At 43.7% G+C, this 22395-nt stretch overlaps 2 protein-coding genes across 4 annotated transcripts in view; one reads left to right on the forward strand and one right to left on the reverse strand.

The window, feature by feature from the left end:
* Positions 1–1242: 1242 nt before the first annotated feature.
* On the reverse strand, positions 1243–7589 carry CCNI2 (cyclin I family member 2). Its single transcript, XM_032626519.1, is given in 6 exon segments — positions 1243–2484; positions 3115–3345; positions 4280–4420; positions 5929–6003; positions 6586–6717; positions 7158–7589. Coding segments are annotated over 6 exon segments (1302 nt in total). The 3' UTR covers positions 1243–2193.
* Positions 7590–11646: 4057 nt separating this feature from the next.
* KIF3A (kinesin family member 3A) overlaps positions 11647–22395 on the forward strand; it is a 79636-nt gene continuing 68887 nt past the window's right edge. For all 3 annotated transcript variants that reach the window (XM_032627973.1, XM_032627974.1, XM_032627975.1), the window contains exons 1-2: positions 11647–11808; positions 14846–15119. In XM_032627973.1, coding sequence (XP_032483864.1) covers positions 11803–11808; positions 14846–15119 — 280 coding nt within the window. In that variant the 5' untranslated portion in view covers positions 11647–11802. The remainder of the gene's footprint in view (positions 11809–14845; positions 15120–22395) is intronic.

Consider the following 22395-nt stretch of genomic DNA (forward strand, 5'->3'; position numbering starts at 1 on the left):
TTGAGGTTTCAATATTGGTATCCTGGACCCTTAATTCCTGTGCAGCTTGACAGTGTAGGTTGGTGGACCTGAGATGGTTTTGCAGAGATGGGATGCCCTGGTAAGTAGGCAAATATTTGGTTGAGGAAGGGCAGACTGGTGGTTGAAGGAAGTGATGGCAATCTCCTGGGCCCATTGTTGACGTGCTTTCTCTGTTGGACACTAGGTTAATCTCTGGGAAGACCAAAATGAGGAGATGGGGGACTAAGGTGGGGAAGCTGACAGCCCAGCAGGGAGACTGGCATGCAGGCATCCCTAGTGAAGGTATAGCACTACTCTCCCCACAGGGAGGCAGGTAGCAGGGAGGCAAAGTCTTCATCAAGCTTTGAAGGACAGAGACTCTCTAGGAAGCCAGGGGGAATAGGGCCACACTGATGGAAGGACCTTGGCTCACCCAATTGGGGGAGGTAATATTTGGACAAATTTAGGACAGGTCTGTGATGCTCATCCATGTGCTCCTCTCTTAGCCCATCTGCCTCTGAGCTCTCTCCCATCTCTGTTTTCTGCAGCCACAGTCCTTTACCAATCCCTGCCCTCTGCAGATGGGGACAAATGGAAGATGGATGTGTCTTTATTTCTCCCACCACAGTGATCCCCAATCTCTAATCTGAGGTGGGATATGAGTTCCTAACTGCAGGAAAAAAATGTTAAAGGAGAGTAGGATGGGACCTAGGATTCCAAGACAAGCTTGAACAGCATAAAACTTTTAAAACAAAAAATCTCACAAGTGGTATTTTGGCAATACAGAAGTTTGCTTCCCCAAAGAAGGGGAATATTATTTACAGAAAGATGAAGCAGCAAGGCTGTCCCTTACCTCCATACTGTGGCTCACAGGTCTACCTTCTCCTTTTTCCAAGAGACTGAGAGTTGGTTTAGCTCTGGGGATGCAGCTTACTTGGTTAAGGGGGTCCAGATACCTCTCAGCAGTTTCCTGAAGTCAGAGACAGCGTGAGCTGGTGTGGGCTTTCAGGATGAGGCCCTGCCCCACCAGCGACAGTGCCCACTCCCAATGGAAGGAAGGAGGCAGAGGGAGCTGTGGCCATGAGCAGCAGGCTGCCCCTCAGCATGTCCCTCTGTGCTGGACTAGAGTACAGTTACTGACAGGGCTCGAGAGATGTATTTCAAGTGTATTTGACTCTATCAACTCTAAATGCAAGGTATCTGATACATATAAAATAAGACTCAGACAGGGTTGAAAGGAATTAAGGTGTATTTTAACAAAAGTTCCAACAAGCAAATCTGTTTCAACAAAAGGTAGAGATTTGTGCTGACTACAGTACAGACACTATTATACTATATCTAGTCCTCGGCTATTTCGCAGCTGGTAGCAGAAATCACTCCGCGTGGCTTAGCACGTTTACAAAAAACTGTTCACAGCGGAAGGACTTCACAAATTACCTCTGAATGTGTGGTTCAGTCATTCATATCCCCAACATTACTTACACAGCCCCAGTGGGCATCGCTGCCAGCTGGACTCCACTGCCTAGAGAATGGCTCTATAGCGTCACCTCCCTCAGCCACGCTAGTGATCTCTCCCTCCTCCTGGCAGTGGTGGAGGCAGCCTCAGCCTCAGCACCTGCTCACCTCAACCAAAAGCTCTGGGAGCTGTCTCTCCCCATCACAAGGGTCACCTTGAAGTGTTCTGCTTTAACACAAGAATCCCTCTAGTTAAGCTAATAAACTACTTTGCTTAAGAGTAACAAGGGAGAAATTTGCCTAAAGCTTGATCAAGATGCTGTCCGTTAAATAAAGCATACTTTATAAATCGAGTCCTTATGAAGAAAAGACTTAAATCCTGGCCAAGTCAAGGTAAATCTACCTGGAGAGACTATCCCATTTCTGCAGGGGTGGGCAGAGTACTTGGGACTTGAAACCTGCACGTGTTCTTGGTACAAGCCTGGGAAGCTGGAAGAACCTGGCCAGCTCTGGCAGGTGGAGCAGCAAGAACTTGTCTGTCAGCACCAGCCCAGCCCTTCGGCCCTGAGCAAGGCCTACCTCTGGCCTCATAGTCCAGCTGTCTTAGGGGCTGATACAGCCCTTGCTGGAGAAGGAAGAAAAAGCAAGCTGCAATATGAGCGTTTACTCCTTCTCCCTGGTCTCGGGCCCAGGGTTCAGAGGGAGGCAGGGGTTCAGTTTGTCAGAATACCCTTCCCTTTAGGGACCCTGACCTGTCTTTTTTGCCCCCTTAATTTTTTCTGAAGACAGGAATGTTTTCTCAGTTGCTCTTTCAGGGCCTTCTTCCTTTCTTGTTATAGGATCCATAAAGCCTACAATATAGAGGAGTCCAAGCAAGGCGGGATTGCCATTATGCTCTAAAGGGCACCGGGGTAGGGGTACAGAGGCCGGCAGGTGAACCAGAAAGTTGTCTGTGCGGGAGGATGACTAAAAACTTGTCAGCTGTTGCTTTACAAGTTCTTTGCAGTGGTTCCACTGCCTAATACCGACCTGTAATTAAAACAGAGTGGTCATCCTTGAGGCAGAATCATTTTACATTCTAAAGAATGAGCAATTCAGTGCTGAAATATTAGCATGGAGCAATTTCAGGAAGGTCCAACCACCCAACTGAAGAACATTAACCCCACCATCTCAGGAACACCCATCTTCAACCTCAGCAAAAACGGTCATTATTCTAACTGCATTCCATCTTACCCTGTCCATCCTGAGTGATTCTGACCTCCCAGTGCCTACTCAGGGTATCCTGGTGCCTGGTACCATACAGAGGGTGAGGGGTCAGAAATTTACACTCCTCAATACTAAGCTCAGGTTTGCTTCCTCCTGAGCTAGACATGTCCCCGCATCCTTTTGACTACAAGGGCTGCTACTGAGATAAAGCTTCACTCACTGTCAGAGAAACCCACTCTGGTGAAGGGAATGTGTATCTAATACTCAAGTCCAGAGGATACGCCACGTGTGGAAAGCCTAGCCCTTAGGAAGACTCTTCAGAGTCATCATGGCCAGAGCATCTTCTGGAGCCCACAAGGGCCAAGAAGGGCCACAGGTACCCTTTTGGGGGCAGAGTGCATCAGCTGAAGGGGCAAAACTGAGAGCCTGGTCTGGGGCAAAGTTGATGTCTACCTGTGCTTTCTTTAGCAGATCAGATATAGGAGTACAGCAGTCGGGCATGAGCCTCTCCAACTCTAAGGTGATGATGACCAAGGCCAGTGTGGAGCCCTTGAACTGCAGCAGCTGGTGGCCCGCCATACAATGCTGCAGCTGCCTGGTCAGGGATGCGACGTGGAGGGAAGGATTCCTCTGAGGCAGCAGCTCCTTCACGTGGGGCCAGCCCAGGACCACCAGGGCGTGGAACTGGAGACCGTGGTTTTTAATGTTAGAACAGAAAACCCCATACTTTTCATATATCAATGACCAAAAGTGCAAACAATTTAAATTTTCATCAGGGAATATCAAATGTTGCCCAACCCTTTTCATTCCCACTCATGGCCCCCCAACGGGCTTGGGGCTTAATACCCCCTCTGTGGCCAAGCTCAGCTTCAACTCTGGAGAGAAAAAGACAGTCTGCTTTGTGACATGCTCATTAAGAGCCTAAAGTACCCAGATGACAGTGTTTCAATTCTGAAAAATAGAAGCATACGATTCAAGATTAAGGTAGCAGAAAAGTTACTTGTATCTGCTTGACATGAGAGGAAACTCTGCAGCTTGGCAACAGTGGCCAGTTTTCATACTGATACAGCCCTTAGTGATTTAATCTTCATGCTTCATAACAGAGCAAAACCCCATGACATTTCCACATTGCATAATTTTGCCTTACTAACAGAATCATATTCTAAAGGGTGACCATCATTCTCTAACTAAAACAAATACAAACGAATACGACATTTTTAAGTGCCAGATCAATATGGTCTAAAGCCTCAATAAGGACTGTGTGTAGGTGAATAAAGACAGCTAAGTGAATGTGTGTAAAGTGTAGCAAAAGCAGACAGATTTTTATGTACAGTATTCATAGAACGGAAAGTTAAATATTTTTGCAGTGTGTATTTAAAAGAGAAACTCACCACAATAGTGCCATCTAAATATCTTTGTAAAGTTAATTTAATGTCCTTTAGAAGTGGGAGTCTGGTGGAACTGTGTTGTATTTAAGACAACATTTCACTCTTCCGTATGTTGTGAGCCTTGTGGGTCACCTCACTGTGCTGCATATGCAAGGACGTGTGCTTTGCCATCCTATGTTGTGAACAGCTGTTCTAAAGGCACAGTGAGTCCAGGGTAGACTCGTACTTACTATGGTCAAGAAGTCCAGCGGTGTCCCACTGTAGAGATCCCAGTGAAGTTTGTCCAAAATAGCCAGCTCCATCCTCAGCAGCTCATTCGGGGAATAGCCAGAGCCATAGTGCTTTATGAAGTCTTTTATGCGTGGAATTAACTGTAAAAAGAAAATAAAGAGGCCAAAGCCCTACACCATGTCATGGTAGCTTTTGTTTTCTTATCCCTGGGGACTGGGCATCCATGACCCTAGTAGAGTTGTCTTCCACTGACCCACCACAGAAAATGCTTCTGAAAGAAAAACCAAACCAGATCTTGGCTATCTGTCAAGTCCCCAGGTATTGCGACAATATGTAGTGAATGTCACATGGTCACCTGCTGCCAACAGGTCTTGATCCCCAACTGCACTCCAGCTCATACCTGAAGGTGCTTTGGAGGCTGGGGCTGTGCCGTCTCCCCCCCCCATTCAGCTGTAACAATGCACTCAAAGCTTTCCAGCTGTGGGCTCTACCCATTCCCTGTTCCCAATCTCTACCATGATTCCTTGTCATAGAGAGGAGTATGCCTTTGAGCTTCCTGGTCTGCGTCAGACAGACTCATTGATAAAACCTCCCATGGTTTTGACAGCACCATAGCTGCAAACACATTCCTTTCCACCCTTATTGAAGGCAGTTCAGTTCTGGAAAAACTATGACTTTTCCCCAGAGAAACTAATAAGGCTTGTCTATGAGTAAACATGCAAGTACCAAGTGCACTGAAGACTTGGTCCTACTTTTTTAGTTAAACAAAGTATTACTATATACTATAGTAAAAAAGTATTACTATATAACTATATAACTGTATAGTAGTATTACTACTATAACCTCTAGAAATATTTCTTTTAAGGGTTATTTACTTGTTTTTTAGTTGGACAAAAGCATCTTTGGGGGCATGAATTATATAATCATAAACAGAGTTAAAATAAATTTTATTGAAGGTTTGGAACTGGACACACAAGTGACTTTTTCTGCCCCCATGGACCCTGAGATCAGCCAAGGGAGACCTTGTAGAAATGGCAGTGGTTCCACTATCCCCCAAAGGGGGAGAGGTTGGGGGGAGGGAGGAAGGAAGGGAGGTCTGGGAAGGATATTGGGAGACGATCTTCTGAACAGAAGCCACAGTGAAACTGAGAAGTTCAAGCAAGGCTGAAGCACTTATGGGGGCTTCTCTTCCACCCACTGCACAAGGCCCTCCTGCCCCTCTTGGAGAAGGGTCCCAGAGTCCCTGAACACCAGTTTCTTTGACACAGCCAAGTCCTTAAGTCTCAAGCAGCTTTCTTAGATGTAGTTTCTGGGGGTGGTCATTAGGCCATATGGTTTGGGAGGCCTTTTTCTTCTGCTTAATGGGAGGTGACATGTGTCATCAACCAGTGAGGCAAGGTTGTATCTGCTAGGAAGTCAGACCTCTGGGTTTGCTGGGCCAGGACAATTCTGCTGTTCTAATTACCCATTTGTGGGGTCCCAAAGTCTGACAAGCCTAAGGAAGGGACAGCAGAAATCCTGGAAGGTATGACTTTTCCAAAATGCCCATTCCCAAGGCCACAGACCTTTCAGGAAACTTGAGTGTTTCCAGTGTTACACACCCCTATACCTCAAAAGCAGCCCTGAATGAGCTTCCAGGGATGCATACCTCCTCTTCTTCATTAACTTTTGCAGCAAGTCTCAAGGAAGTAATTGTAACACAATGGAGTAAACACTTTTTTATCTGCAGTATGGAAGAAACACATATGAGCAGAATATGAATGCCAGAAACTAACTGTAAAGCGTCTGTGGGTTTTTTTTTAAGAAATTAAGTTTTGCCTTTTTAACTTTTTTTAAAAGACTGATTGTGTTTATCCACAAGGAAGTTACCCCCATTTTTAGATGTGACCCGTAAAAACCTCCTGGTTTCAGAACCACAGATGACTAGTCAATAGTCCTTTGTTAGAGGACTGACTGGAGGTGGGAAATATGGCACCATCACAGGGAACACACGGTCCCATCCTGACCTCGGGCTGCATTGTACTGGTCCAGCCAAGCACACCCCACCTCATCACAAAGGGAGTCCTTTCCCAGCTAGGTCCTCTCATGCTCCCCAAGTCGACCGACCCCTGACGGCCACACAACACAGAGTCAGACAGGCAGATGGTAGGATGTTCCAATTCCAGTTCTACCACTTGGAGCCATTTACTGAATTGATGAGGCTCAGTCTGAGCACCTGGGATGGCTCACCTCTTAGGCAGCAATGGGAAATAGAGGTCAGTTTGCGCCCCCAACATCTGTCACCATCCCTCATAGACTTCCCTACCTTTACTGAAACTATGAGGCGGCTGAAGATAGTGAGAGCCAGGTTAAAAGTGGTCTGGGAGAAGTCAAAGATGTTCTCAACTCGCAGGAGCCCCAACACGACTTCCTGGAAAGCTTCGCAAATCTCCACCTGCTGGAAGGAGGAGGTGGGGCAGAGGAGGGAAGGTCGCTGGTGGCCAGTCTCGGTCCATCAGTGGCTGGACGGTCTGCTTACGGTGACCAGAGGGGCTGTAAGAAGCCTCTTCACCTTACATCGCTGTCGGATAAAGGGCCTCTCTTACCCAGCGCCTCCCCCATTCAGACCCTCTCCTGTCTGTGCCCGTTTTTTGGTCTTCAGCAGGGTTCCCCAACTCAAACAAGCCCTCCTCCAAAACACCTACTAGAGAAGCACCGTCTCAGTGACAAGCTGGCGAATCTCGACTCTTGCCTCGTGCGGGGGATGCACCTGGGGAAGGTGCGTGCTCCAGGGTGCGGCTCACCTGATCGCGGGTGCAGGTGGAACCCGGCCGCGTCCCGTGCGCGCGTGAGGAGGATGAACGTGCTCTCGGGAGGGGCCCCCGCGGGAACCGGTACCTGGACTCGGCCCCCCAGCCACAGGCGCGCCTCGCGGCCCTGGGCCTGGGTCAGGTGGGCATCCAGCTGGCGCTCGTCCAGGACGCCTCCCCAGTCGCTCGGCACCAGCCCTGGCCGGCTGGGAACCGGGGGCGGCGGGGGCGGTGGCCCCAGAGCGGCGCCGGGGGCAGGGCGCGCAGCTGACCGAGGCTGCATTGCCCCCCGCGTGGGTCTGGTCCACGACGGCTCCGGGAGACTGACCGCTCCGCGCAGGCAAGCCTCCGGGAAACTTCTCCGGATCGCCGCGGGGAGAGAGACGTTCCACGGAGGCGGCGGGAGAAGACAGCGAAGGACTGTTTCGCCCAGACTTTCGTCCGGACTCTCACCTGGACGCCGGACGGATCTTATCTCCGAGGCGGACGTCTCCGGCGCGGGCCGCCCGCCGGAAGCCATGGCAGCGCCAGATCCCGGGTCTGGGTGCCGGCTTAGCCCGGCTTTTTCTAACCCAGCGCCCGGGACTTGCAGCTGGGGCTGCCACGGGACCGGGCGGGGCGGGGCGGGCTCTTACTCCACCCCCACGTCCCTCCACTGAGCGCCTCTTTCCCCACCCAAAGCCCGCGCCACAGGCGCAGAGTCCCGAGCGGAGTCCCTAGCCGGGGATGAAGCAGCTGGTGACCACGCCACCCTGGAGAAGGTAATTTATTGAAGCCCTGCCATGCGTTAGGCGCTGGGACATAACAGTGGTTAGAACTAGACGTGGAACTTATATTCTAGTCAGGAAAGAGACAGTAAACACGAGTAGAATATATGGAAATCCCAGCAAATCCACTCCTTAGTAAATGTCCAACAGAAATGCATGTGTGTGCACCAGAAGACACCTACATGATGTTCACAGCAACACTATTTGTAATAGCCCCAAACTGGATACAACCCAAATGTCCATCAACAGTTGAATGAGATAAACACGGATAAACAAATTGTGGTATATTCACACAATGGGATACTACACCACACTGAAAAAGAATGAACTGCTATACCCGATAAGGAAGAATCTCACAAACAATATTGAGTGTAGGGAGACAGATAGAAAGAATTCATACTGTATGATTCCATTTATACAAACTATAAAGAAGGGAACTATAATGTTAGAGTCAAGGTAGTGGTTACCCTTGGGGGCATACTTCTATGTTGAAAACTACAGACATCACGGAAAGAAATTAAAGAAGACCTAAATATAATATATGGGGAGACATTCCATGTTTATGAATTGGAAGATTTAAATTGTTAAAATGGCAATACTTCCTGAATTGATCTATAAATTGAACATAATCCCTGTTAAGTTTCCAGCTGTCTTTTTTGCAGAAATTGGCAAGGTGTTTCTAAAATTTCTATGAACATGCAAGGAATTCAAAATGGCCAAAACTATCTTGAAAAAGCAGAATAAGATGGAGGCTTCACAGTATCTGATTTCAAAACTTACTACAAGCCTATAGTAATAAAGACAGTATAGGGACTTCCCTGGTGGTCCAGTGGCTAAGTCTCCGGGCTCCCAATGCAGGGAGCCTGGGTTTAATCCCTGGTCAGGGAACTAGATCCCACATACCGTAACTAAGAGTTCACATGCTGCAACTAGGAGTTTGCATGCCACAACTAAAAGATCTGGCATGCTGCAACTAAGATCCAGCACAGCCAAATGAATAAATAGATAAAATAAAATTAAAAATAAAATACCCAATCCTAAAAAAAAAAAAGACAGTATAGTACTGGATAGACATATAGACCAATGGAATTGAATTGAGAGTCTGGAAAACAACCCTCATATTTATGACCAATTGATATTTGACAAGGTTGCTGCAATAATTCAGTGGGGGGGGAAAACAGTCTTTTCAGCAAATGGTGATGGGACAGGTGAATATTCACATGTGGAAAAATGAAGCTGGATCTCTATACCATATCATATGCAAAAATAACTCAAAATAGATCATAGATCTAAATGTAAGAGCACACAGAACAGCATCCAGAAATTAAAAAGACAATACACATAATAGAAAGCATGTGTATATCATATATCTGAAAAGAGACTTGTATTTAGAATATATAAAGAATTCTTAACAACTTAATAATGAAAAGACAGATGAAAAAGGCAAAGAATTGACTAGACATTTCTCTGAAGAAGATATTCAAATGGTCAATAGCACATGAAGTGATGTCCAACAACACTAGTCATCAAGGAAGTACAAATAGAAACCACAATGAGGTGCTATTTTATACCAGTAGGATGGCTGTAATAAGAAAGGTAAGACAAAAGCAAGTGTTGGTGAGGATGTGGAGAAATTATAAACCTCATACATTGCTGGTGGTACAGCCACTGTGGAAAACAACTTGGCAGTTCCTCAGAATGTTATTTAGAGTTACCAAATGATCCATCAATTCCACTTGTATATACTCAAGGGAAATGAAACGTTCACACAAAAACTTGTAGCAGCATTATCCATAGTACCAGAAAGTGGAAACAACCCAAATGTCCATCAATTGACAAATAGATAAAAATGTGGTATATCCATACAATGGAACATTATTTAACCATGAAACGTAAAGGATTACTGATATGTGTTACAAAAGGGATGAATCTTGAAAACATTATTCTAAGTGATAGACGTCATTTCACAGAAGGTCACATATTATATAATTCCATTTATATGAGATGTCCAAAATAGGCAAATCTATAGATACAGAAAGTAGATTGGTGGTTGCCTAGGGCTGGGATGTTGCGGGCGGGGGCGGGGGGGAAGGAGGAATGATGGCTATGAGTGTAGTGTTTCTTTTTGGGGGGATGAAAATGTTTAAAATTGATTGTGGTTATGGTTGCACAACTCTGTATATAGTAAAAATCATTGAATTGTATTAAGTTGGTGAATTGTATGATGTGTGATTATATCTCAATAAAGCTGATATCATATTTACAGTATATCAGAGAGTGATAAGTACTATGAAGAAATATAAAGTAGGGAGGGGAGATAAGAAGACTGGGGCTGAAGGTTGGAATTTTAAATAGAAGGATCATTGGTAGGGTTCACGGAGAAGGTGATGTGTGAACAAAGATATTCTGAAGGAGGTGAGGGAGTCAAGCAGATATCTACAGGGGGAGCTTTCCAGGGCCTGGATTTGGATCTGGCCTTTGTCATTGCCTGTAGCTATGACCTTGGACAAGTTACTTAATGGCTCTATGCTTCAGTTTTTTAAATCTGTGAAATAGTTACTCCTGTTTTCTATTAAAACGACTAATAGTACCTATTTCAAAAGGTTATAATGTAAATTGAATTAATAATTTAAAAAGGAATTAAAGCACTTAAAACAGTGTGCTGACACTAAGTATCTTTATTAGCTCCTACTGCAAGCATAAAAGCCCTTGTATTCTAACAGGAAACCATGCCTGCAATGTCAGATGAATCCAGGAGGCCAGGTGGAGCTGGTGCAAGGGGGATAACTTGCAATAATGAGTAAGAGAGAACATTGCAGGAAACTGGGAGAGGGCCTGTGACTTTTATTCTGTGAGATGAGAAATCATTGGCAGGTTTTGAATGGAGAAAAGACAGTATCTGATTCATGTTTTAACACCAGCCCTCTGGCTTCTGTGTTGAAAGTAGACTAGGATGGCAAGGATGAACTGCAAGGAAACCAGTTCTGAGCTGTTTAGTAACACAGGTGAGAGATGGTGGTGGTAGAAGTGGTTGGATTCTGGTTCTATTCTGAAGATAGAGACAACTAGTTCTATAGAAAGATTGGGTATTGAGTGTGAGAGAAAAAGACTGTGGTTTTGACCTGATAAATTGTCAGAATTCAGCTTACATTTATTGCGATTAGCCTTTTAAATTACTTATTTATTTATTTTATGTTTGACAGGGGTGATGTGGGTACTACCAGGGGATGGGAAGCGGGAATCAACGTTTCAATTTTGGACACGATAAACTTGCAATGTCTATTACACATCCAAGCAGAGTGGTGTTCAGAGACAGGTTCGGACAAGAAAGAGGATAGATCATTCTTTCTTTCACGAATATTTATTGAAAACTTACTCTGTGCCAGGTCGTATTCTAGGCTCTGGAGGTAATGTGAGAATACCGACAAAGTCCCTCAAGACCTCACCTAATGGTGAGACAGGTGATAAACAAGTCGGCAATCAAGCGCAATAATGTATGTAAAGTTTTTGGCTCTTCAAAGGGGACACAATGTACAATTGCTATCGTTGTTTTTAATATTCGGAGTATTGCAAGTGCTAGAAGATGGGCGTTGCCGTCTAGGATTGCCTCCTCCTCCCCAAGCCGCGGTGGTAGGCAGGTCTCCCAGCTCAGAATCAGGCCAGATTTCCAACACAGTGGAATGGCGGCATTGCGCACGCGCAGCCTCAGTCTGGCGTCCTAGGAGACGGACCACGAAAGTCTCGGCGCAGGCGCAATGCCAGAGACCGAAGACGCCTCGGGCAAGGGGATGGGGCGGGGCGAGCTCGGAATGCGCCTGCGCACAGCGCGCTCTCTCCAGAGGAGCCGCAGTCTCGGGAGCGCCCGGGCGGTGTTTCGATAATCTCTGACCCGCCTCTCCTGCGAACCCGGCGTCATTGGACTGCACCCCGGGTGGGGACGTCCGCCGAGCACGGGAGGAAGCAACGATGCCGGTGAGTAGGGTCACTCAGCCGCTGAGGTTTCTCCTCATCCCTGCGGCCTGGCCGGGTGGCGCGGCCGTTACCATGGAGGCGCAGAGCAGGCGGGAGGCCGGGGTGGGGCGGGGCAGGGCAGGGCAGTGCCGGGCGGGCGAAGCGGTTGGGGAGCCAGGCGGGTGGGCCCTGGACTGGGGGGGTCCAGCCGACCCTGGGAGGGGCGCGCGGCAGGCCTTGCGGTCTTCGTTGCTGCTGCATCCCGCAAGGCCTGGGCTGCTTGACATAAAGGCACTGTGCCAGAGGATGCGCTCTCGCTCCCAGCCCTGTCCGCTGGGTAGGGCCTCTAGGAGCAACCACGGAGGGTCGGGTTTTGATGCCTCGCACCCCGTGGGGTCTCTACGCCGAGGAGCCAAGCTCTGGAAGGCAGCAAAGCACGGGCAGTCTGCCTCTACCCCAGGCTGCTGACTCGAGCTGTCGTTCCTCTCGTAGCGCTCTAGCTTACAGTGCAGAATGTAACCCGTAGGTGTCTTTGTGTGTGAGGAGAGTGAGTGGTGGGTGGCGGTATGTTTGTCTTGTAGGGTTTCACAGACTGTTAACTTGCACTTAATAAGGGGCCATCGTAAGTCCAATATAGGGTCATGGAGAACACTTGAGCTGCGGCCGGCTATTTACGTGAGGGGAGTGAGTGGTGGGTGGCGGTATGTTTGTCTTGTAGGGTTTCACAGACTGTTATCGTGCACCTAATAAGGAGGCATAGTAAGTCCATTATAGGGTAATGAAGAACACTTGAGCAGTGGCTGGTTATTTACTGGTTGCAAAGCCTTGGATAATTATTTAATCTTTGTGGGCCCTTCGTTCCTATGTAATTAAACTTTTCCTTCTGGGGTTATCAGGATGAGATAAGAATGTGCAGGAGACTTGAAGGACAGTGCTTGACTTTTAGCATTAAATGCTTAATATTTGTTACTTGTTGCTTTCTATTTATCAATTCATTCAACAGTTATTGGGCACCAGCCCCATGCTAGGCACTGGAGATACAATATTGAGCAAAACCAGCCAGGTTCTTGAACTTGAGAAGAGAGACCCTTGCCTTCTAGGGTGGAGGTGAAAACCATACATACATACAGGGACAAAGACACTTAACATTAATGAATGAAGTGGATGGGTGGCATACAATAGATAAAAATAGATTCTGGTGAATTAAGTGTTGCCATGTAGGAGTGCTGACCTACAGATGTCAGATCATCTGTTTTTTCCAAGAGAATCTAGAAATTGTTATTTTTGTGAAATTGCTCAAGTTTTAATTTTTAGCAACTAATTCAAAAGATTTTTAAATAATATAAGCCAAGCAAAAGACATTTGTGGGCTGAATTCAGCCCCTTGACTGACTACCAGTTTGGAACTTATGGGTTAAATAGAGACACAGACATTAATCAAATAAGGAGCCAAAAAAAAAAAAAAAAAAGTAAAATTGTAACCGATGGAGAAGGAGATTGAAGGGTGCTATCAGGGCCTATACAAGGATTTGACCTAATCAGGGAAGTCTTCCCAGATGAAGGGGCTATTGAGCTGAGGTCTGCAGAGTAAGTGAAGAGGAGGGTGGGGGATGTTCTAGGCATAAGGAACAGCACCTGGGAAGGAGTGTGGTGAGAGGGATCATGGTGACAAGAAAAGGCCTAAAAGAAAGCCAGTGTGGCTGTGGCTAAGAAAGCCAAGCTTGTGAAATAAAACTGGAGAAGTAGACATGGGCCAGAACCAGATCTTACACACCCCCTGAAGGATTTCGATCTTCATCCCAGGATCTGTGGGAAACCATTGAGGAGTTTTAAGTAGGAGAGTGACATAATTAGATTTGTGTTGAAACTGACTGCCAAGTAGAGAACAGACTATAGGGGAACCTAATTAGATACAGTAGTACAGGTAGGAGTCTCTTATAATTCGGGGCGAGATAATGGTGACCTAGAATAAGGTGCTGAAAGTAGAGATGGAAAGAAGTGTGTTGAATTGATATAATCTGTTCCTTGTCAATGACAGTGGCTCACGTTTGTTTCTCTAATGCTTAGAAGAGTATCTGAAACAGTAGGAATTTAATATCTGTTCAACCAAACTGTTGAACTTCTTCACTTTAATAATTGTATTTTAATATAGATTCTTAATCATAAAATTTCAAAATTTGAAACTTTACAAAAGTTCATAAGGTTAGAGTCAAGCTAAAACATTTTTCTGCCACTGGGCTTTCTTTTCTGTCTTTCACTTGTCTTCTATAGAAAAAGTAGACTATATGAGGATATATATATATTTTTTTAATTAATTAATTTATTTTTACTTTTTGGCTGCATTGGGTCTTCGTTGGGTTGAGCAGGCTTCTCATTGCAGTGGCTTCTCTTGTTGTGGAGCACGGGCTCTAGGCTCGAGGGCTTTAGTAGTTGTGGCTCTCAGGCTCTAGAGCACAGGCTCAGTTGTAGCACACGGGCTTAGTTGCTCCTCGGCATGTAGGATCTTCCCGGACCAGGGCTCGAACCCGTGTCCCCTGCATTGGCAGGCAGATTCTTAACCACTGTGCCACCTGGGAAGCCCTGGATATATTATTTGATAAAAAATTTTTTTACTAATGCATTGTAGAAAATATCAATAAAACTAAAAGTCTCAGGGGGAGCAGAGGACCTATTACTAGATTCTTGATTAAAGTTATCAACCATATTCACACGTGTTTTCCTACAGGCAGGAAACTCAGAGCAAGTCAGGGACTTTGTGCAAAAAGACAAGTCTCTAATACACTCTCTCATTTTCTGCCTGAATAGCATTAACTGTAAATGTAAATAAGATTTCCTCTCCCCTCATTTGTATTGTAAAAGAAACTATTTTCATATCTTTTTAAATAAGCTTTTTCTATATATCTGTAAGATCTTTAATTTCATTTAACAACTGTTTATGAAGTGCTTAACATATGCAAGGCACTAGGATTGCAAAGTAGCCTTTTTCAAAATTTAAATTTAATCTGTTGAAGGTAAAAGTAAATGTTCTTTTCGTTGTTTGTAAATATTTTCTCCACCAGATCAATAAATCAGAGAAGCCGGAAAGCTGCGATAATGTGAAGGTGGTGGTTAGGTGCCGGCCCCTCAATGACAGAGAGAAATCAATGTGCTACAAGCAGGCTGTCAGTGTGGATGAGATGAGGGGAACTATCACTGTACATAAGACTGATTCTTCCAATGAACCTCCAAAGACGTTTACTTTTGATACTGTTTTTGGACCAGAGAGTAAACAACTAGATGTTTATAACTTAACTGCCAGACCTATTATTGATTCTGTTCTTGAAGGCTACAATGGTGAGTACTTTATATAGTTTACTTTTTTAAAAAATAGATCTTTATTGGAGCATAATTGCTTCACAATACCGTGTTAGCTTCTGTTGCACAAGAAAGGGAATCTGCCATATACATACACATGTCCCCGGATCCCCTCCCTCTTTTTTTTTTTTCCGGTGCACGGGCCTCTCACTGTTGTGACCTCTCCCATTGAGGAGCACAGGCTCCGGACGCGCAGGCTCAGTGGCCATGGCTCACGGGCCAAGCCGCTCCGCGGCATGTGGGATCTTCCCGGACCAGGGCACGAACTCGTGTCCCCTGCATCGGCAGGTGGACTCTCAACCACTGCACCACCAGGGAAGCCCCTCCTCCCTCTTGAGCCTCCTTCCCATCCTCCCTGCCTCACCCCTCTAGGTCATTGCCAAGCACAGAGCTGATCTCCGTGTGCTATGCTGCTACTTCGCACCAGCCAACTGTTTTACATTTCGTAGTGTATATACGTCGATGCCACTCTCACTTCGCCCCAGCTTCACCCTCCCACCCCATGTCATCAAGTCCATTCTCTATGTCTACCTCTTTATTCCTGCCCTGCAAGTAGGTTCATCACTACCATTTTTTTTTTTTAGATTCCATATATATGCATTAGCATATGGTATTTATTTTTCTCTTTCTGACTTACTTCACTCTGTATGACAGACTAGTGATCCACCTCACAACAAAAAACTCAATTTCATTTCTTTTTATAGCTGAGCAATATTCCATTGTATATATGTGCCACATCGTCTTTTTCCATTCATTGGTCGATGGACATTTAGGTTGATTCCATGTCCTGGATATTGTAAATAGTGCTGCACTGAACATTGTGGTCCATGTATCTTCTTGAATTATGATTCTCTCAGGGTATGTGCCCAGTAGTGGGATTGCTGGGTCATATGGTAGTTCTATTTTTAGTTTTTTGACAAACCTCCATACTGTTTTCCATAGTGGTTGTATCAGTTTACATTCCCACCAACAGTGTAGGAGGGTTCCCTTTTCACCACACCCTTTACAGCATTTATTGTTTCTAGCTTTTTTGATAATGGCCATTCTGACTGGCGTGAGGTGATACCTCATTGTAGTTTTGATTTGCATTTCTCTAATAATTAGTGATGTTGAGCATCTTTTAATGTGCCTCTTGGCCATCCGTATGTCTTCCTTGTTGAAATGTCTATTGGGTCTTCTGCCCATTTTTTAACTGGATTGTTTGTTTTCTTGATATTGAGCTCCATGAGCTGTTTGTATATTTTGGAGATTAATCATTTGTTGTTTCATTTGCAAATATTTTCTCCCATTCTGAGGGTTGTCTTTTGGTCTTCTTTATGGTTTCCTTTTCTGTGCAAAAGCTTTTAAGTTTAATTACGTCCCATTTGTTTATTTTTGTTTTTATTTGTTACTCTAGGAAGTGGGTCCAAAAAGATCTTGCTGTGGTTTATGTCAAAGAGTGGTTTTCCTGTGTTTTCCTCTAAAAGTTTTATAGTGTCTGTTCTTACATTTAAGTATTTAATCCATTTGGAGTTTATTTTTGTGTATGGTGTTAGGTAGTGTTCTAATTTCATTCTTCTATTTTTTATTTTTTTTACTTTTTTTGATTGAGAAATCTAGAAGTTTAATTTTTTTTTACATCTTTATTGGAGTATAATTGCTTTACAATGGTGTGTTTGTTTCTGCTTCATAACAAAGTGAATCAGTTATACATATACATATGTTCCCATGTCTCTTCCCTCTTGCGTCTCCCTACCTCCCACCCTCCCTATCCCACCCATCTAGGTGGTCACAGAGCACCGAGCTGATCTCCCTGTGCTATGCGGCTGCTTCCCACTAGCTATCTATTTTACATTTGGTAGTGTATATGTGTCCCTGCCACTCTCTCACTTTGTCACAGCTTACCCTTCCCCCTCCCCATATCCTGAAGTCCATTCTCTAGTAGATATGTGTCTTTATTCCTGTCTTACCCCTAGGTTCTTCATGACATTTTTTCTCAGATTCCATATATATGTGTTAGCATATGGTATTTGTCTTTCTCTTTCTGGCTTACTTCACTCTGTATGACAGACTCTAGGTCCATCCACCTCACTACAAATAACTCAAGTTCGTTTCTTTTTATGGCTGAGTAATATTCCATTGTATATATGTGCCACATCTTCTTTATTCATCTGTTGATGGACACTTAGGTTGCTTCCATGTCCTGGCTATTGTAAATAGAGCTGCAGTGAACATTTTGGTACATGACTCTTTTTGAATTATGGTTTTCTCAGGGTATATGCCCAGTAGTGGGATTGCTGGGTCGTATGGTAGTTCTATTTGTAGTTTTTTAAGGAACCTCCATAGTGTTCTCCATAGTGGCTGTATCAATTTACATTCCCACCAACAGTGCAAGAGTGTTTCCTTTTCTCCACACCCTCTCCAGCATTTATTGTTTGTAGATTTTTTGATGATGGGCATTCTGACTGGTGTGAGATGATATCTCATTGTAGTTTTGATTTGCATTTCTCTAATGATTAATGATGTTGAGCATTCTTTCATGTGTTTGTTGGCAATCTGTATATCTTCTTTGGAGAAATGTCTATTTAGGTCTTCTGCCCATTTTTTGATTGGGTTGTTTGTTTTTATGTTATTGAGCTGCATGAGCTGCTTGTAAATTTTGGAGATTAATCCTTTATCAGTTGCTTCATTTGCAAATATTTTCTCCCATTCTGAGGGTTGTCTTTTGGTCTTCTTTATGGTTTCTTTTGCTGTGCAAAAGCTTTGAAGTTTCATTAGGTCCCATTTGTTTATTTTTGTTTTTATTTCCATTTCTGTAGGAGATGGGTCAAAAAGGATCTTGCTGTGATTTATATCATAAAGTGTTCTGCTACGTTTTCCTCTAAGAGTTTGATAGTTTCTGGCCTTACATTTAGGTCTTTAATCCATTTTGAGCTTATTTTTGTATATGGTGTTAGGGAGTGTTCTAATCTCATACTTTTACATGTACCTGTCCAGTTTTCCCAGCACCACTTATTGAAGACGCTGTCCTTTCTCCACTGTACATTCTTGCTGCCTTTATCAAAGATAAGGTGACCATATGTGCATGGGTTTATCTCTGGGCTTTCTGTCCTGTTCCATTGATCTGTAATTCTGTTTTTGTGCCAGTACCATACTGTCTTGATTACTGTAGCTTTGTAGTATAGTCTGAAGTCAGGGAGCCTGATTCCTCCAGCTGCGTTTTTCGTTCTCAAGATTGCTTTGGCTATTCGGGGTCTTTTGTGTCTCCATACAAATTGTGAATTTTTTTGTTCTAGTTCTGTGAAAAAGGCCATTGGTAGTTTGATAGGGATTGCATTGAATCTGTAGATTGCTTTGGGTAGTATAGTCATTTTTACAATGTTGATTCTTCCATTCCAAGAACATGGTATATCTCTCCATCTATTTGTATCATCTTTAATTTCTTTTATCAGTGTCTTATACAGGTCTTTTGTCTCCTTAGGTAGGTTTTTTCCTAGATATTTTATTCTTTTGTCGCAATGGTAAATGGGAGCGTTTTCTTGATTTCACTTTCAGATTTTTCATCATTAGTGTATAGGAATGCCAGTGATTTCTGTGCATTAATGTTGTATCCTGCTACTTTACCAAATTCATTGATTAGCTCTAGTAGTTTTCTGGTAGCATCTTTAGGATTCTCTGTGTATAGTATCACGTCATCTGCAAACAGTGACAGCTTTACTTCTTCTTTTCTGACTTGGATTCCTTTTATTTCCTTTTCTTCTCTGATTGCTGTGGCTAAAACTTCCAAAACTGTGTTGCATAAGATTGGTGAGAGTGAGCAACCTTGTCTTGTTCCTGAGCTTAGTGGAAATTCTTTCAGTTTTTCACCATTGAGGATGATGTTGGCTGTGGGTTTGTCATATATGGCCTTTATTATGTTGAGGAAAGTTCCCTCTATGCCTACCTTCTGCAGGGTTTTTATCATAGATGGGTGTTGAATTTTGTTGAAAGCTTTCTCTGCATCTATTGAGATGATCCTATGGTTTTTCTCCTTCAGTTTCTTAAAGGGTGTATCACGTTGATTGATTTGCGTATATTGAAGAATCCTTGCATTCCTGGAATAAACCCCACTTGATCATGGTGTATGATCCTTTTAATGTGCTGTTGCATTCTGTTTGCTAGCATTTTGTTGAGGATTTTGGCATCTATGTTCATCCGTGATATAGGGCTGTAGTTTCCTTTCTTTGTGACATCCTTGTCTGGTTTTGGTATCAGGGTGATGGTGGCCTCATAGAATGAGTTTGGGAGTGTTTCTCCCTCTGCTATGTTTTGGAAGAGTTTGAGAAGGATAGGTGTTAGCTCTTCTCTAAATGTTTGATAGAATTGGCCTGTGAAGCCATCTGGTCCTGGACTTTTGTTTGTTGGAAGATTTTTTTTTTCTTTGCGGTACGCGGGCCTTTCACTGTTGTGGCCTCTCCCGTTGAGGAGCACAGGCTCCAGCCGCGCAAGCTCAGCGGCCATGTCTCACGGGCCCAGCTGCTCCGCAATACGTGGGATCTTCCTGGACCGGGGCACGAACCCATGTCCCCTGCATCAGCAGGCAGACTCTCAACCACTGCGCCAGCAGGGAAGCCCTGTTGGAAGATTTTAAATCACAGTTTCAATTTCAGTGCTTGTGATTGGTCTGTTCATATTTTCTATTTCTTCCTGATTCAGTCTTGGCAGGTTGTGCATTTCTAAGGGTATGTCTATTTCTTCCAGGTTGTCCATTTTATTGGCATAGAGTTGCTTGTAGTAATCTCTCATGATCTTTTGTATTTCTGCAGTGTCAGTTGTTACTTTTCCTTTTTCATTTCTAATTCTATTGATTTGAGTCTTCTCCCTTTTTTTCTTGATGAGTCTGGCTAATGGTTTATCAATTTTGTTTATCTTCTCAAAGAACCAGGTTTTAGGTTTATTGATCTCTGCTATTGTTTCCTTCATTTCTTTTTCATTTATTTCTGATATGATCTTTATGATTTCTTTCCTTCTGCTAACTTCGGGGTTTTTTTTGTTCTTCTTTCTCTAATTGCTTTAGGTGCAAGTTTAGGTTGTTTATTAGAGATGTTTCCTGTTTCTTAAGGTAGGATTGTATTGCTATAAATTTCCCTCTTAGAACTGCTTTTGCTGCATTCCATAGGTTTTGGGTTGTTGTGTCTCCATTGTCATTTGTTTCTAGATATTTTTAAATTTCCTCTTCCATTTCTTCAGTGATCGCTTCGTTATTAAGTAGTGTATTGTTGAGCCTCCACGTGTTTGTATTTTTGACAAATCTTTTCCTGTAATTGTTGTCTAGTCTCATAGCGTTGTTGTCGGAAAAGATACTTGATACCATTTAATTTTCTTAAATTTACCAAGGCTTGATTTGTGACCCAAGATATGATCTATCCTGGAGAATGTTCCATGAGCACTTGAGAAAAATGTGTATTCTGTTGTTTTTGGATGGAATGTCCTATAAATATCAATTAAGTCCATCTTGTTTAATGTATCATTTAAAGCTTGTGTTTCCTTACTTATTTTCATTTTGGATGGTCTGTTCATTGGTGAAAATGGGGTGTTAAAGTCCCCTACTATGAATGTGTTACTGTCGATTTCCCCTTTTATGGCTGTTAGCATTTGCCTTATGTATTGAGGTGCTCCTATGTGGGGTGAATAAATATTTACAGTTGTTATATCTTCTTCTTGGATCGATCCCTTGATCATTATGTAGTGTTCTTCTTTGTCTCTTCTAATAGCCTTTATTTAATTAAATTAATTAATTAATTTATTTTTTGCAGTATGCAGGCCCCTCACTGTTGTGGCCTCTCCCGTTGCGGAGCACAGGATCCGGAGGTGCAGGCCCAGTGGCCATGGCCCACGGGTGCAGCCGCTCCACGGCATGTGGGATCCTCCTGGACTGGGGCACTAATCGTCGGGACTTCCCTGCTGGCACAGTGGTTGAGAGTCCGCCTGCTGATGCAGGGGACACGGGTTCGTGCCCCGGTCTGGGAGGATCCCACATGCTGCGGAACAGCTGTGCCCGTGGGCCATGGCCCTTGGGCCTGCGCCTCTGGAGCTTGTGCTCTGCAATGGGAGAGGCTACAAAAGTGAGGGGCCCGCGTACTGCAAAAATAAAGTAAAATAAAACGTGTGTTTTGTCTGATAGGAGAATTGCTACTCCAGCTTTCTTTTGGTTTCCATTTTCATGGAATATCTTTTTCCATCCCCTTACTTTCAGTCTCTATGTGTCTCTAGGTCTGAAGTGGGTTTCTTGTAGACAGCATATATATGGGTCTTGTTTTTGTATCCATTCAGCCATTCTGTGTCTTTTGGTGGGAGCATTTAATGCATTTACATTTAAGGTAATTATCGATATGTATGTTCCTATTCCCATTTTCTTAATTGTTTTGGGTTGGTTATTGTAGGTCATTTCCTTCTCTTGTGTTTCTTGCTTAGAGAAGTTCCTTTAGCATTTGTTGTAAAGCTGGTTTGGTGGTGCTGAACTCTCTCAGCTTTTGCTTGTCTGTAAAGGTTTTAATTTCTTTTTCAAATCTGAATGAGATCCTTGCTGGGTAGAGTAATCTTGGTTGTAGGTTTTTCTCCTTCATCACTTTAAATATGTCCTGCCAGTCCCTTCTGGCTTGCAGAGTTTCTGCTGAAAGATCAGCTGTTAACCTTATGGGGATTCCCTTTTGTATTATTTGTTGTTTTTCCCTTGTTGCTTTTAATATGTTTTCTTTGTATTTATTTTTTGACAGTTTGATTAATATGTGTCTTGGCGTGTTTCTCCTTGGATTTATCCTGTATGGGACTCCCTGTGCTTCCTGCACTTGATTAACTATTTCCTTTCCCATATTAGGGAAGTTTTCAACTATAATCTCTTCAAATATTTTCTCAGTCCCTTTCTTTTTCTCTTCTTCTTCTGGAACCCCTATAATTTGAATGTTGGTGTGTTTAATGTTGTCCCAGAGGTCTCTGAGACTGTCCTCAGTTCTTTTCATTCTTTTTTCTTTATTCTGCTCTGCAGTAGTTATTTCCACTATTTTATCTTCCAGGTCACTTATCCGTTCTTCTGCCTCAGTTATTCTGCTATTGATCCCATCTAGAGTATTTTTAATTTCATTTATTGTGTTGTTCATCATTGCTTGTTTCATCTTAGCTCTTCTAGGTCATTGTTAAATGTTTCTTGCATTTTCTCTATTCTATTTCCAAGATTTTGGATCATCTTTACTATGATTATTCTGAATTCTTTTTCAGGTAGACTGCCTATTTCCTCTTC

Source organism: Phocoena sinus, chromosome 3, assembly GCF_008692025.1.
Source record: "Phocoena sinus isolate mPhoSin1 chromosome 3, mPhoSin1.pri, whole genome shotgun sequence".
Lineage (NCBI taxonomy): Eukaryota > Metazoa > Chordata > Mammalia > Artiodactyla > Phocoenidae > Phocoena > Phocoena sinus.